This window comes from Notothenia rossii (assembly GCF_949606895.1).
Source record: "Notothenia rossii genome assembly, chromosome: 5".
NCBI classification, from domain to species: Eukaryota; Metazoa; Chordata; class Actinopteri; order Perciformes; family Nototheniidae; genus Notothenia; species Notothenia rossii.
Genome location: NC_136903.1, coordinates 28,386,116 through 28,403,237, shown reverse-complemented (window position 1 = coordinate 28,403,237; position 17,122 = coordinate 28,386,116). Strand labels below are relative to the sequence as shown.

The 17,122-nt window shown below is 41.1% G+C and overlaps 1 protein-coding gene across 5 annotated transcripts in view; it reads right to left on the bottom strand.

The window, feature by feature from the left end:
- cbfb (core-binding factor subunit beta) overlaps positions 1-7,629 on the bottom strand; it is a 39,543-nt gene extending 31,914 nt beyond the window's left edge. For all 5 annotated transcript variants that reach the window (XM_079683282.1, XM_079683281.1, XM_079683278.1 and 2 more), the window contains exons 1-2: positions 7,190-7,629; positions 6,547-6,633 (exon numbers count right to left, since the gene is read on the bottom strand). In XM_079683282.1, coding sequence (XP_079539408.1) covers positions 6,547-6,633; positions 7,190-7,267 — 165 coding nt within the window. In that variant the 5' untranslated portion in view covers positions 7,268-7,629. The remainder of the gene's footprint in view (positions 1-6,546; positions 6,634-7,189) is intronic.
- Positions 7,630-17,122: the final 9,493 nt, after the last annotated feature.

The window sequence follows — 17,122 nt, the reverse complement described above, 5'->3', positions numbered from 1 at the left end:
ATCCCTCTATGCTGTACATGAATGTCCAACTCAGTTATATAAGATGGAATACTACGCAGCCATTTTTTGTTTTTTTAGCATTATTTTAAGGGCTAGTTTTCAGTTTAATTAACCTGCTGATTATTTTCTAAATTGTTTAGTTCACAAAATCTTAGTTGATCAAAACTTTTTATTGTTTCAATTATAACCAAATAATTTTCTCTTTTTTAAAATGGCTCGAATTACACATTTTATATAATAGTTTTTGGGATAAGAAAACGCAAAGAATGAACACATCGCTGAGTATCTTTGCCATCATCTTTTTGTAATATATTTTTCGCCAGGATTAATATTTTAACTTCTACATGCCAGGTTTCCAAATATTTTTGCAGAAATCAGTGGTTGAGTACATTTCAATCTTTTATTCGGGTCTAAGACTAGGTGAGTTAAACATTTTGTCGATCAAATTTGTTATTTCTCTCCTTTCTTTAACCCTTCAATTTTTCCTCTCTCTGCTTGTTCTGACCATGAAATGACCACTTCCTTCTCAAACAGAGTGCAAAAGCACCGTCATGACACACACACACACACACACACACACACACACACACACACACACACACACACACACACACACACACAAACACACACAAGCTTTCCTCATTTTTAGATTTCTGTAAAATGGCTTCTTGCTCTAATGGGAGGCATTTCCATTAAGATAAACACACACACACAAACTTAGAGAAAAACAAATAAAATGAAAATCAATAGAATGCATTGCCCTGTTGCAGTCAGAAGGCAATGAATTACATCGAGGCAGAAAATCAAGTTAGAAATGTCTGTTTTGTATGCGCATCTGTGTGTGTGTGTGTGTGTGTGTGTGTGTGTGTGTGTGTGTGTGTGTGTGTGTGTGTGTGTGTGTGTGTGTGTGTGTGTGTGTGTGTGTTGTGTTTACTAAGACGGATCAATACTAATGACATTAGGGCTGCGACTAAGCTGGAAGCATATGAATTATGCACCCTGTCAAATCTGTGAGAAAACAAGAGAAAAGTGAATGAAAGAGAATAAGGACAAAACAATGGAGAGTGGAAGAACGGGAAATAAAGGAGGAAAAAGCTTGACAATGTGTGTACATGGACACACACAAGGAGAAAAGTCGCTCACACATACACACTCACTCACGGAAACAAGAGCTCAAAGAACACAGAGTCATCATTTTGTGCTGTATTTGAAGTATTGGATTACAACCATCTGATACTCATTTGCTGCCTACTACTGCTGGGAGGGGGAAAAAAGAGGGAAAGAGCGGCAGAGACACGAGAGAGATGGAGGGAAACTGACAGACAAAGGAGGATAAAGCATGGGGGAGAAATGAAGCAAATTAGAAATAGGGACAGAAATGGAGGGGAAAAGGCTGACCGTGGTAAAAGCAGCAGATTGTGAAGAAAGTGAAAACAAGAGAGAGAGAGAGAGAGAGAGAAAAAAAAAAACTTTGAGGTATGGAATTGAGACAAAGAATAAGGGGGCAAGGGGAAAAAGGTAGTGAACAGAGAAAGAGGGAGATGGTATAAGAGAGGATGGGGGAGACCAGGGCAGCATGGGAATCAATAGTAGTAGGAAAGCAACTCATCTCTAATGACGTGAAGATAATTGACTTTGAATTATTGTTCCATTTATCAGATCAATCTTGAACAGTTAGAGTGATCCTTACAGCTACGTTTGTGTGTCTGTGTGTGGTGTGTGTGTGCATGCGTGTGTGTGTGTGCATGCGTGTGCATGTGCATGTGCGTGTGTGTGTGTGCATGCACGTGTATGTGCGAACATTGGGGAGATTCCTAATAATAAAAAGCTCAGCTAACATGACAGGTATATGGTAAGAAATAAGGCAAAAAAATGCTTTATTTTGTACAATATTGTATCACTATATTTTAAAACATTCAGAATGCAGAGTTATTGTTTATTTTAGCCAAAAAAATTCCCTCAGTCAATAATAAAAACGCTGTAGAGAAAACCATGAAATGTAAAATCATTTAAATTGTAATAACTTATTACTACTTCCATTTAAAATTATGTCCATTCTCAGTGCATGTGCACGAGAGACTTTCCATATCATGTGTATAAAGTCCCTTTTGAAACATGGCTTCCAGACTATTTGTGATGTCATGACATACACATCTTTAATTGACCTAAGGCCGCTGTAAAATTGTCGAACAGGTTAGATATCTATCCAAACAACGGACCAGACTGGTATACAGAATTGTACCACAAGGTGTCCCACTTCATTCAATGGCGCGTCGACCAAAAATTGGTGGAGCGGCGTGTCGCCAAAATAAGAATAGATGGTCGAGCTTTATGGTCAGTCCACCTTAAGCGAGCCAGGCTGTGGTCGCTAGCTTCAGGGCTAACCACCTTCACTATTAACAGTAGGTGGAAACCAAAGTACAGGAGTTTAGCTTAGGTCATGAGTAGCTGAAGCATTTATTAACCATCAAATGTACAGACGGGCCACCAGGCTATCACCAAATGCTTTCTCGCCTCATCACTCCAAAAAGTACATGAACTCTCTAGTACACGATGTCTTCCTCTCTCCCAACTCAAATGAAATGTGATCACCGTCATGTTGCCGGCCTCGGCTTGGCAGAAAAAATCAGGCCAACGCCTGGCCTGTCAGACACTAGCGCCTTTGCTAGTTTGTTAATAGACAAACATTATATATTTTTAATAATCTTTTCATATTGCATTTTGCTACTGCAATTAACGTTGCATTAAAGCACTATGACACTTTCGGCATGTTGTCAATGTAGGATACTTTTTTATTTGCCAAAACGTGTCATAATGAAAACTGCGGGGTCAGCTGTTTGCATAAAATTAAACTGTTAGAGCTAATAGCGGACCTGGCATGCAAAAGAGGAAACCCCCAACTTTAGGTTTACTCTGAGAAAACGTTCCCTCTTTAAACCTCTAGAACAGTGGTTCTCAAACTTTTTCTGTGATTCCCCACTTTGAACAGGTGGGCCTTTCAAGCCCCACCTGTTCCTCATCGCTCCAATAAAATCGTAGGCCAAGCTTAAAATTGTCAAATGTATCGTTCTATAACAGGGGTCTCCAACCTTTTTTAGGATGAGAGCTACTTTCAAAAAATAAAACAAGTCGTGAGCTACTTTTACTCCTCTTTTTTTGCAGTGTATATATTTAGCACATTTGAACATTATTATATGCTTACCTTTAACATTTGTGTGCTGTTTGGGTCTGTGGGACCCGTTTTCAATGTTTACTAAAAGAAAATGTATGCAATTTAATTTTTTTACCTGCTTTATTTGGGGGGGGACCTCACCTCCTCTAGGGGGGTCCGGGGACATGCAGCCCCGGGAAGATGTTTTTTTTTATGTTGAAGTGAAATGCCTCAATCTGGTGCACTTTGAGCAAAAAATGAATTTATGGATACAGCTCTCAACACACTGAAAGGGAGCTGTATACTTTTCAATAATCCAAACATCTTTAGAATATGATCAAAACCAATAACAAATCGTTCAGACTTGTTTATTCTTATCTTATGTTACGTATAGTTAGCATTCTTTCTTTTTACTAATCACTCCCCTTTTAAACCTTTTTTTTTTTTTTTACTGTCCTATAGCACAGATTGGAATGATTTCTTACTTTATGTTTTACACCTAGGCTATATTAAATAGATAAATGTGTGCTCTCTCTCGCTCTCTCTCTCTGTCTCGCTCGCTCACAGAGGCTGTGTGCTCCTCCGTGGCGATGACGGCTTGCGTTAAAAATTATAATAAACATAGGCCTATTTGTAAAGTGGGGGGACACAAACGGGATTTTGAAAAGTGTCACGGTTAAATTCGTTGTGAAGTGGTGAGGTGCCGCTCCACATTGCTTTTCTTCCCGACTGCAACGCTGTAAATGATTTTGGTTTCAGTTGTGTGTGTGTGAGCAGGCTCGGATTGGCCATCGGGAGATTCGGGACTTTTCCCGGTGGGCCGCTGCCTTTGGTGGGACGCTGGCTCTGACATAGGTGGGCCGTGGACTTTGACAGCGCCGCTGCGCCGGTACCGCACCCGCCGGTACCGCACCCGTCGGTACTGCACCAGCCGCCGCAAACACCCGCCGTTGTGAGGCTCCTGCGGATCCGGCGCTGTGAAAGTCCACCGCCGTTGCGAGTCTCCGGCTGTAACAGTCCACTAACGCCCGCGAGGAAAAAAAATTAATAACATTTTTTTAATTTTATTTTTAAATACTCCCGTTCATCGCGTCTATTCGTGACCCACCTGTCACATCTCTGCGCCCCACCAGTGGGGCGCGCCCCACACTTTGAGAAACGCTGCTCTAGAAGCTGATTGTCAAAACGGTCTTTAAGTGTCAAAGTCTGTATATGCATCCATGTGAAGAAACAACAAACAAAACACTGTATTGACTGAGGAAGGATGTTAAACATTAACAATTCAGTATTATACTAAATGGTGCCCATTTTTTTACAGTTTTTTGTTTTCTGCTCGTGCTGTCAAAGACAGCCAGGTCTCATTGTGCCGGGTAGTCGTTCACACTGACCATGAAAATAGCAGGCGTCTGGCCGATAGATAAATCAGCAACATGATTTCACAGCTGCCGTCAAACCGTTTAAACCAGGCCCATCAATTTTCACAGAAGAGGCTTATAATACAGTGAGGACAGACAGACGGACGGACGCATCATGTCCCACTAAAATATGGTAAATCTAGATGTCTCCCCCCCCCCTCCTCCTGGGATGATGACAGCATGTTTGGGAAAATACCTCGAGGATGACTAAGACAGTAGAAGTCGCCCCCATGTTTGTGTCGTTAGCCTGAAGGCTCTACGCTTCACTTCAATAGAAAGATCTTAGCAGGCCACACAGAGTAATTAAATAATGTGATTGTAAACATGTCCCATCTTGCTCTTAAGTTATAAACTGCACATCAAAATGCTACACACTGAGTTTTTTAAGAAGACAAAAAAGGTCACATGGGTTCAATTGTGGAGGAAATAAAGCTCACCACAGCAGAGAAGTGGAGACAGAAAGACATGCAGACGTGTTGAAGTCGACATTTATCTCCTGGCAGAACTTACTCTGCAAATGAATGATGATCTTGTAAAATATGATGCATTGTTATACAGTAAACAATCTATAAATGATGCTAACGTGTGCATGAGTATTAATAAACCAGAAGTACAATATAAAAAATAAAAACAATTCTGACAGAGACCATTTTGCCTGCATAACCGACTGCGTATTGTTTTATTTATGTTTTTGATAGATTTTGAAAACATGACTTTAACTTGTAAGGAATCATATTTTAAACAGTAGTTTTCACATTGGATAAAATAGCTCACATCAGCTCATTTGCTTTTGAAAGCTTCAAATTGAAAATGTGATCCGAGGCTAATCGAAGACGCGGCTAGAGAAGTGTGGTCTGGAAATGGAGGGAGACACTTTGCCACAAACTATCTCTCACTGCAACAACTATGTGATGGCTGCCCCTCATGTATGAAAACAAAGAGAAACACTGCAGATTTCTAATCCAACACTACACCACATCTAGCGACAAATCTTCGACCAAAATCACAGCAAAAACAGCTTGAGTCCAAACAAAGATAGGACTATGACTAATTATTATTTTCAATATTGATTAATCTGCAATTATTTCATCAATAAAAGTGAAAAAGATGCCTGTCACACCTTCAAACCTGATGTGACATCTTATTTAGTTTTTTTTTTAAACTAACAGCTCAAATAAATTCAGTTTACAATCACATTACACAAAGAAAAGCAGCTTATCTTCGCAATTGAGAAGCTGAAACATGATATCTATGCATAAATAGGATCAATTTATAATCAAAAATATTTGCAACTTGATTCAGTGTTTCAGCTCCAAACAAAAACCACGCAGTTAAGGGATAGCAGTATTTATAGGGCTAAATTGCATTTGTAAGCATCAGAAAGGTGTTGTCTTGTATCTCCCTGTTCACTAACTGCCTATCGCAAATTAGACATGACAGGTAATGTTTATGCTACGGTGCACAATTTTAGGCACAAAATTACAGCCCTAAGAGTGTTGTAAACCTTAAAGTGCCTGTTTGTTAACATGTGCTAATGTGTGCTGAGGCGATGATGGCAGTCGCATAACGTAGAGGAAAGAAGTCTGGGTCTGCATGTCTGATAACACGTCTACTTCCTCTTGAAGCAGGGACACATCACACACACACACACACACACACAAACACACACACACACACACACACACACACACACACACACACACACACACACACACACACACACACACACACACACACACACACACACACACACACACACACACACACAGAGTGTACAATGTATACTGTACACTGCTGCACATAGTGTTCTCATAATAAGAGTTAATGTGTATTTTACATTGGGGACCGCCAGATTCATAATGGCTGTTGGAGATGGTTATTTCATTTCATGAGTTGTGCCAGTGTGTTTTTACTTTATGTAATTTTCCGATTGTTTTCAAAGAGTATACAAAAAAAAGATACATTTAGTTTTCTACTCACTATTTCTGATCGTCCATCCCTGCTAGCGTTCTGGAAGCGAGCTTGTCTCTCCTCATGGGGCCGGTCCCTGAACCCAGTGTATTTAATCTACAAAGAGAAGAGAAAACAAACCATAAACACAACAAATACATTTATTTTTAGTCTACTTCAGGTGTTTGATTTTGGCTAGAAAACACTCCAAATAGATAGGGGATATTTGGCCTTGAATGACGATGCTCATTGCCATCAGTAGGCTGCAGTTTACAGATAAGCCACAGGAATTTTGATTTAAGGCAAAAGGCACCATTCTTTGTCTCTGCTCTTCTTTAAAAAGATCTGTCCAATTGTATGATTAGAGGATTTAAAAATGTTTTGCTTTATTATTTTTTGAGTATATATTGGCTACACAATGAAAGAGTATAAGATTAATAAGAGAAAAAAGTCAAACAGAAATCTACTTCATAATGTCAGATCGAGACTTATTGCACATTTGAATTAAACAATTCTGCTTTTGGGATTTCAACTTCAACTGTAGATGTTGTAGCACTGAAGCAATGAATTGAAATATATATATAAAACATCAAATAAGTCAACAAGCCTCTTCTTCTAGGTCTGTATTTCCGCCGTCTAACAGAATGGACCCAGTGTAGGAGGAATTACTCACCTCACATTCCCTGCTCAACTTGCGGAAAAACTCCTCATTCTCAAACTTGCTCCTCTGGTCCGGGACTACCCGAGGCATCTTCACCAACACTTTCTCTTCAGTTTCAGTCAAATCTCTTTTTATTATCCCGCACAGTAAAACTTCAGCTGCTCGTCTTGCCGTCCGTCCCTCATTCACTTCTCTTCCGTGTTTTTTTGTTCCTTGTCTGTGCAGCAATGTGCTCTCTTACTGCTGCTGCTCTTATGATGGTCTGGGTCGTTCTGCGGCTCCTGAGCGCTCCGGGGTCGCCTCTGGCTCCAAGTGGCTCTTCCTGAGTGACCCAGCGCGAGAGACAAAGCTCAGTTTCACCGTGTGGCTCTGTCTCCTCTGTCTCCCTCTCTTTCACTCTTCCTCTATGTCTCTCCACCTCTCTCTCTTTCTTCACGAGCGTGTGATCTCAAGTGGCAACGACGCGCGCGCTCTCTCTCTCTCTCTTTCTCTCTCTCTCTCTCTCTCTCTCTCTCTCTCTCTCTCTCTCTCTCTCTCTCTCTCTCTCTCTCTCTCTCTCTCTCTCTCTCTCTCTCTCCTCATACCTGCAACTTTCAAGTGCCCTCTCCACCTTGGGCCTGTCGATTATTTACGCAATCAATCAAATTGTGACACTAATAGGCCTAATGCATGAATACATATAGTCCATAAAGTGACGTATTACATTAAACAAACGGCACAGATATGTTTGTTCTTTGTTGGCAGCTTTTATTTACATGTGTATCCATTATAACTATAAGTCTAAAGTTGCAGCCAACAAACAAATATACATTTCACGTAATTTAGCTAATAAAAATGCCTCTTAATTATGGCTAAAACTTAATGAAAAGAAATTGCACAAACAATTGTTTAAAAATACAACGTAACACCATACAAATAGTTTTGCTCCAGTTCATGTTCAACAGATCTCTGTAATCTCTTTTTCATGTCACGCTTCAGAGGCTCGTTTTAACACAGAGCTGCTAAAAGTCGAACTTCCGACAATTCCTAAAGTACGTGAAGGCATCAACAGTCTACTTCCTGGCTCCATCGAGTCGCTCTTGTGACTGTACACCCTAAATACCGCCCCCTCCTCCACCCCCCATTCACAATAATAATACTACACACGTTACTCGGGGCTGCCACTGCGCAAGCGTGACACGGACCGCAGAAACTTTATGGAATCCTTATGTGAGAGTGAACGAAAGAGGGGAGAGCGTGAAGAGGAGGGGGAGGAAAGACTGCGTTGGTGTTTCAATGATCAACTAAATCCTGCAGTAATCCTAAAAATCCTCCAGATTGTGTGTGGAGATTTGGAGAAGAGGATGTTGTGTAAATATAGGAATGTATCAAATAGATTGTGTTAGTGTTGTAATACATTTATTAGACATTTGGTTTTTATTTTCACCTACTTTATAAGAAATATTGTTAGTAATTAAATAAACTCGATCCTGCCATTTTGGAAATGGAAATGGTTTTATGAATCTTTCCAGGATATTTTACCCCAGGACATTGAACTCCATTCCTGGTTCACATTGACAAAACTCACTGCCAACCATTTCATAAACCTTGTGACGTTTAAAAGGAATGTGTTAGCTACATTATATACATAAATTCCATACCTTACGCATGTATTAGTATACTATTGTACTTTGGGGTAGTAGGAACTACAATTTCTTCAAATCGCTTGGTTCTGGTTCGGTCTCAAGTGGTGCTCTTGCAAAGTGTATCTGTTAAATGCTTTGTTTTTCCCCATGCAGCCAGGGTTTCCCAGCATTAAAACTGCAGACAGACGCAGTTAGAAACTAGCTTAAGCATGAAGCAAATAAAGAGCTAGATATTTCCTCAGTAGTTGGTATAGCGACAGCAGAAACCAAAGTCGCTGAGAGGTTGAGGCCGGGCCTGTTTGATGTTGTGTGACACGCTAAAAAAGTACTCGCTGAGATCAAAAGCTCTGTTTCATAGTATTGTAGTTTAATGACAAAACACTTGGTGATCAGACATATACATTGTTATAATAATCAAAGCAATCGTAAATCTTGCGGTCAACAAAAAAGTACAACGGCCCTGTGTCACCCTCTCTTCCACACACACACACACACACACACACACACACACACACACACACACACACACACACACACACACACACACACACACACACACACACACACACACACACACACACACACACACACACACACACACACACACACACACACACACACACACACACACACACACACACACACACACCTCACGCAGGTGAACAGGATTATAATGAGTGCCGCCCATATCCATGTGACCCAAGCCAACCAATCAATAGTGCTCAAACAAATATTTTATATAAAACATAAAGGATTACTAAACACGTTTCATGGCTCCTACAGTTGGTAAAGAACAACAACAGAGCTGAAAGACAGAGAATATTAAAATGATATACATTATCACCAGAAGCACCACTCCAAATAAATGATTATTTCATCCAGAAACTGCTGAATGAAAATAATCTCCTGTTTTATAGCATGTCCAAAAAGGAGTTGTGGCAGATTTAAATAACATTTTGAATGCAATAGACCACCTGTAAAAGAGTATACAGTGCATTGTAAGTAAATAACATTAGTTATTTCCTATACCACTTTCAATATGGGAAATTCTGCTTTTGTCACAGTACTCATTTTGACTTGTAATTTGGTTGCTCTGGCAAAATGACTTTGAGATACAAAGCACAAGAATCAAATTCTTTAGGGGAATTATAAATTCACTCAATGTAGGAAATTGTTTGAAAAATGTGTTCTCTAACTTATTTGAATTTGTATAGATTTGAAATTAAAACCTCTTATTCATTCACACACAGAGATAATTGTATCTCACAGCACTACAGCTGAGACATATTGGCCCTTGCAACATAATGAGGAATGAATGTTTGATTATGCAATGATCAGGCGGACAAAAACACGCCCCTGAAATAGCACAGCTCTTTTCTTTGCATCAACACAAACCTAAACCCACAAGCATAAGAGTAAATATGACTATTAGACCTCCACAGGAGTTTCATTATCACCTAGACAGATCTTAATTGAACTATGAACAAGAACCTGCAGGTTGAAAATAGTATTGTGTGTGTGTGCGTGTGTGCGTGCTCACACACAATTATTCTGAGTTGTGACATGTTTTGTTGTTTGTTCTGCTGGTGTTAGGCCTGTCTGTGTGTTTGGAGAGACTAACTATTGAAATTCATATTTGTATCAGAGATCCCATGAGACAACAGAAAAGAAAAAATGAAACGCATAAAACTATAGAAGGGAAATGTTTGGCCAGCCGTTCATTTTAGTGAAAAGATTCTGGTGTTGAGCCCTCCAAAACCAAGCACCCTCTACTCCGAATGGAAAAAAGAACGAACCACTAAATACCAGAATCGATCAGAATCTAGTATTCCACTAAGAAACCAGCTTCCATAACAAACATATACCACAACAGAGGAGACTATGCATTTATTGCATTCTTAGACTGTTCCTAAAACCTAGTATGTTATGTAAGATTTGCTATTTGTTTGAAACTAAATATTTTGTTCTGCCTACCATGTTTTAATCATTGCTGTTAATTCGAGTCCTCAGGCTAGAGCATATGCTCTGAACCCCTCAAAGAAAATAAACGTTCTTTTTATGACACCCATGTCATTGATTTTTGCCGAAGCTTCTTTCATTCAGACGAGGGCTGAGGTTCACACACACAGAGCTCACTTCTTGCCTCAAACCAGCCGTGTGTGTGTGTGTGTTAGCTGCAGGCCAAACAGTGTGTGAGTGATTACCAACAGTAGCTGGTGATGCAGTAAAAGGCTCATTAATTAATTAGATCATCTGTGGTTGCCATGGCGAATAGTTCTGACATGCAGTCTGCTCTCATCTCCACACAGCACACGGCTCCCTTAAGTTCACCTCGTTTCCTTTTAAAGTCTCACATTCTAATAGGTTAACTTTGTCTATATTATACTTTAAACACACATTTGCATCAATGCTTACTTTTAAGTGGCAACTTATGAAGTAAATGTCTGTTACACAATATTATGGATATAGAATATTGCCATCTGAGATGAGATTTGTTCCCAGAAAGACTTGCCTTCACCATTATCTCTGCCTTTGGGTGAATCTCCCGGGAAAATCAAGGTTCCATGTAAAAGCTGTGGAAAACCAAAGGCTGTTTGGCCAACTCCAATCAAAGAAGCTATTGCACAACCTAAAAAATTACTATCATTTGTTATCATGTGCATATTGGTGCCATGATTGTGCATTATTTGCTTGAAGCTTAATTGATGTGCTGGTAAAGTAGCAAGGGAGAGAGCGTGGACCATGTTCACGCTGGGCAGCATTGTCAAAGCGTTACAGTATAATATATTGGAACTTATTTCTTGCTTTTTCCAAGATGTCTTTTTTGTTGTCCCTCTACACTTTTTCATGTCAAACAAATTCAACACCGACTGTTGAATGATGTGAAGATGAACTGCACATCTGTGTCAGTGAAATACCATTAACATGGATTAGCGCACGGAAAGCTAGATTTCCTCTGTTTCCCGGCAAATAGCGCTGGAATAACACTGACACATGGAGGCTGAGTGGCTCTTTAGCTACAGTCCATTGGTTATAGTAAAAGCAAAATATATTCCCAATTCATTGTGTTGATTTTTGGTAAAAAAAGAAAAGAAAAGCCATTCTCTCAAAATGGGACATTCAAAAAAGCTATATGAAGAGTTGTATTTTTCAGGGGCGACTGTGGCTGCGAGGGAGTGCGGTCGTCTTTCAACCAAAAGGTTGTGGGTTCGATCCCAGCCCACGCAGTCAACATGTCGATGTATCCTTGGGCAAGATGCTTAACCCTGAGTTGTTCTCTGTATGAATAGGTGAACGACATGTAGTATGTAAAGCGCTTTGAGGAGTCTTAAAGACTGGATAAAGCGCGATATAAGTACAGTCCATTTACCATTTTCAAAATCAGTGGTATTCACACTGGAGAAAAACCATACAGCTGTGAAGTGTGGTAACACTTTCACTACATAAGGTAATCTCAAAAAACATTGTCGTATTCACTGGAGAAAAACCATACAGCTGTGAAGTGTGGAAACACTTTCACTACATAAGGTAATCTCAAAAAGCATTGTCGTATTCACACTGGAGAAAAACCATACAGTAAGTCCAAGAGTATTCGTAAATCCCATCCCAGGATTGCATCAACCGGCAAGTTCTGTACCACCCCCACACTCAAGTAAGATTGTCCATCAATGATCAGGGATATGTCCGCTTTGGGATAGGGATGCTTATCCCCTTGAACACACAAAATGTCTGTTTGTCTGCTGTATTCCATAGCTCCAATTGGCACAAGTCTTTGCTTCACTAGAGACATGAAGCTACCAGTATCTGACAAAGCAGTGACCTGCTGGCCATTAACAGTGACAGCTTTATGACGTTGAACACGTACCTCTTGATCCCCAATGGGCCCAAACTCTGCCTGGGGTGCATAGCAAGCGCCTGTGACCTTAGCTTTGCGTAGGGGACACACAGAAGCTATCTGGACTGGCTGCTGGCAGTAATGGCAAATTAAATCCTTACCAGCTCCTTGTTGGTTTGGGGCAGCGCTAGGATATCCTGAGAACTCTGGTCGATTCTCTCTCTTTGCAGGCCTGGGCTGGAGTGCTGGTTGGGGTGTAAAAGTGGTTGAGCATGCAGGTGGTCCTCCTCTTGGCAGCCGCAAGACCCTCTGTAGGCTCATGCTCTTTCACCCAGGTCCTCACCTCCGGTGGGAGTATCCAAAGCATCTGCTCCAAGATGATGGCCTCTGCAATTTGCTCCTTGGTGTGCTGCTCTGGCCGAATCCAGCGCCGGTAGAGACCTTTAAGGCGATGGTAGGTCTCGATGGGGCTCTCTTCAGACGGTACCACCATGGACTGGAACTGCTGCCGATACGTCTCTGGGGAGATGTCGAACTTTGTCAGCAACGCTTCTCTCAGGTCTCTATAGCAGTGGGCTCTCTCCTCGTCCATTGCAGTATAGGCCTCCAAGGCCTTCCCTGATAGCAGTGGAACGAGCCGGCATGCCCACTCCCTTTCTGGCCACCTCCACGTTTTGGTAATGCGCTCAAACCGCAATAAATAGCTCTCAATGTCCTCACCACACTGGTACTGTGGAATTGTTGGCTCCGCATAGTGCCTCCACTCAGGCATTGGCTGATCAGGCTGGCTATCGGAGTCTGATTGAGGAAACGGATTACCAACTGGAACAGAAGTCCGTAGCTCTCGGAGCTCTGCCAACTCCTCTCGCCTTTGCTGCCCTGATAGAAAGTCTTTCATCAGTGACAGTAGTTCTCCCCCTGGTTCGCCTTGAGGCCGTAGGAGCTGCTGGGGTCACCCAGGACCTGTCTTCATCATCGTCCTCCGTCTCCCACGCCCGCTCTGATTTGGCAGTTGCGTTCTCCTCCTGCTGCTGACGCTGGGAACGTAGTCCTGTGCGTTGCTTCGTAACACGGGTTAGCTTTTTCCAACTAGCCATCCCACTTCTGACACCATATGTGACGGGGTTCTATTTGTTCGTTAGAAAACGGCTTAGTCGGATGATTTAAGCTCCAACATTTTATAACAGCAACAAAAGAACATATACTGTTTGATAAAAGTGAAACAGTATAACTTAAATAAACAAAATCAAAGTTACCAAATTTGGTTGTCTATTACTCATGGAGTTAACACATTCTAGTTGTTGCCTTCACTACAACAATCTCCCGAACACAAGCGGTTGCCTTCACTGTCTGCAACAATCTCCCAAATGACTCTTCCAGGGCCAACACCGTCCCTTTTGAACCCATAGCCCCTCCCCACTAGCTTACCGTCAACAGGTTAACAGGTTACACAATTAACTCCAAAACCACATTGTCAACATAAATGTAATCCCTCAAACATGAGGAAACTATCCGACCCCAACATACACAGGTTAACTACCTCTTAACACAATCATTCCCCATAATTAATAAACACAAAATAAATAATAAATTGCATGGTTCATGACATTCTATTTAAATCACGGAAGTGATGTGCCTCCGTCTTTTCCACATTCCCTTTGCTGGGGAGACGGCGGCGAGACTCCGCCCGCCGCTCCCCACGTAAGTATTGTGTCATATACACTGAACAAAAATATAAATGCAACACTTTTGTTTTTGCTCCCATTTTTCATGACATGAACTCAAAGATCTAAAACATTTTCTATATACACAAAATAACAATTTCTCTCAAATATTGTTCACAAATCTGAAAACATCTGTGATAGTGAGCACTTCTCCTTTGCCGAGATAATCCATCCCACCTCACAGGTGTGGCATATCAAGATGCTGATTAGACAGCATGATTATTGCACAGGTGTGCCTTAGGCTGGCCACAATAAAAGGCCAATCTGAAACGTGCAGTTTTGCTTTATTGGGGGGGTCCGAAAACCAGTCAGTTTAACCCTAACCCTAACCCTAACATGTTACCCATTGAGCATGTTTGGGATGCTCTGGATCGGCGTATACGACAGCGTGTTCCAGTTCCTGCCAATATCCAGCAACTTCGAACAGCCATTGAAGAGGAGTGGACCAACATTCCACAGGCTACAATCAACAACCTGATCAACTCTATGCGAAGGAGATGTGTTGCACTGCGTGAGGCAAATGGTGGTCACACCAGATACTGACTGGTTTTCGGACCCCCCCAGACCCCCCCAATAAAGCAAAACTGCACGTTTCAGAGTGGCCTTTTATTGTGGCCAGCCTAAGGCACACCTGTGCAATAATCATGCTGTCTAATCAGCATCTTGATATGCCACACCTGTGAGGTGGGATGGATTAACTCGGCAAAGGAGAAGTGCTCACTATCACAGATTTTTTTCAGATTTGTGAACAATATTTGAGATAAATGGTTATTTTGTGTATGTAGAAAATGTTTTAGATCTTTGAGTTCATCTCATGAAAAATGGGAGGCAAAACAAAAGTGTTACATTTATATTTTTGTTCAGTGTAGTTAAATGTATGTTTAAATAATTGTAGACTCACAAGCGTGCACTTATGGTCGCGCTACAGAAAGGAATGGGGAAAAGGGACGTTTTAGTGATGATTTAACCTTATTTATTGACGAAAGGAAGAGAGCAGTAAATTTGTGTGTGTGTGTGTGTGTGTGTGTGTGTGTGTGTGTGTGTTCCGCTCCGTCACAGAAGAGTTGTATTTTTCGATTTTCTTATATTTTGTACCCTTTCAATAAAAAAAAAACTATGTTTAAGGGTTAGCTATCTCGGGCCCAAGAAACAAACCCTTCAACTTTCCCTCCTGTACATTAAGTGGATCCAAAATCTATGACTTCAAGTCAAACATTTCCAGACTAAGATATGTTCCTTCATTGTAATTCAAGGACACATTCAGAAATATCTTGGTTTTGTTTGCTAGTTTAGAAGATGCTGCTGCTGCTGTGGAAGTGGCCTAATAAATATTTAAAACGCATCAATAGTGCAGGAAACGCTAATGATGCTACAGTGATACACAGCTGACTCTAGACAATAGTGTGTGTACGTGAAAGTGAAGATGCCATTCTCGACTCATCTCCTTGATGTGTGTACAAGAGGAGATGGAGCAAGAATATAAACAAAGTGACTTTCATCTGTATGTCTCTCTGTGGGTGTCTACATGCTATTTCCTCCTCTTTAATAATGTTCAAAGAAATTAGATGTTTGCAAGTTTTTCGACTGACTGTGGCTCTGACAGAGAAACCAGGACCAGAAAATGTAGTCTACACAACCATTTCTGCAAAAATAGAGTGCCAAAGAAGCTGATGCATCATGCATGAGGGATTTGTTCTCAATACATCTCCACTATGCCTTATATCCGCTGTTCTGTGTTTTCAACATCTTTCTCTAGACAAAGAACTTTAACTTCCCGTTTTCTCTGACCAATTTCTGATTTCCTGAAAAGCAATACAAATACAGTATATTAAACTGTCTGTGATTATGAGGCGTGTTGAGGGTCAGTAAAAGTTCAACAGGGCCTGTAGCTTGTTGGGCCTGGGCCCACAGGCAGCAGCTTCAAAGAGTCAATAACTCTGCTTTGGATTAAATGACCATTAGCAACAGACAGGATTACCAGGTGGCTCGGCCCCATAAACAGAGCTGCACGTTGTGACTCTGCCAGTCTGGTTACATCAGCGACTGAGAATCAACCTTCTTCCTCAGCCAGACACCCCTCAATCCCTTACTGTGTTACCCAGCACACAAACACACACAGTACAGTAGAGAGCAGGGGAGACGCCTGGATGTGTGTGTTTATTCTTGGTCAGACGTCGGGATCCCGTGGCTGCATGGGAGACGAATTTGGAACAGCGCATGGTTCAGTATTTTAGTATATATCGGTTACAGTGTCACGGTCAGCCAGTCTGTCTGCCTGTCTGTTTGTCTTTCTGTCTGTATGTCTCCCCACCAAAGAGACAAGAAGGTGGGGAGTGTGGGGGCTCTCATATTCCTTGTGAGTGCAAAAAACCCCACTAACACCTCACACATGTGCAACTATGGTGTGAACATTTCTGTTTTCATTAACGTTTTAACATTTGTCCAGTGTTACAGTTGTATTCATCTCTCATCACACAGCCATGATTGGACTATGTTGTATTTGCTGCTTCCATTTTGAAATGGTCATGCACATATGCATATAGATCCTAAAACTTGAACTGTGCTTCTGTTTAAAAATGCTGGCGCCCTCTAGTGAAAATATTGGAAAAGACACTATGGTACAGACAAGTGTACACAGTAAGCTGTATAAATGTGTTTTAAAGCAAAACACAGACAGTCTCTTTTTCTTAACAAGCATAAACTTAAGATATCCAAAATCTTGTTCACTGGGGGCTTTGACCTGGTGAAGTGAGGGTTAAAT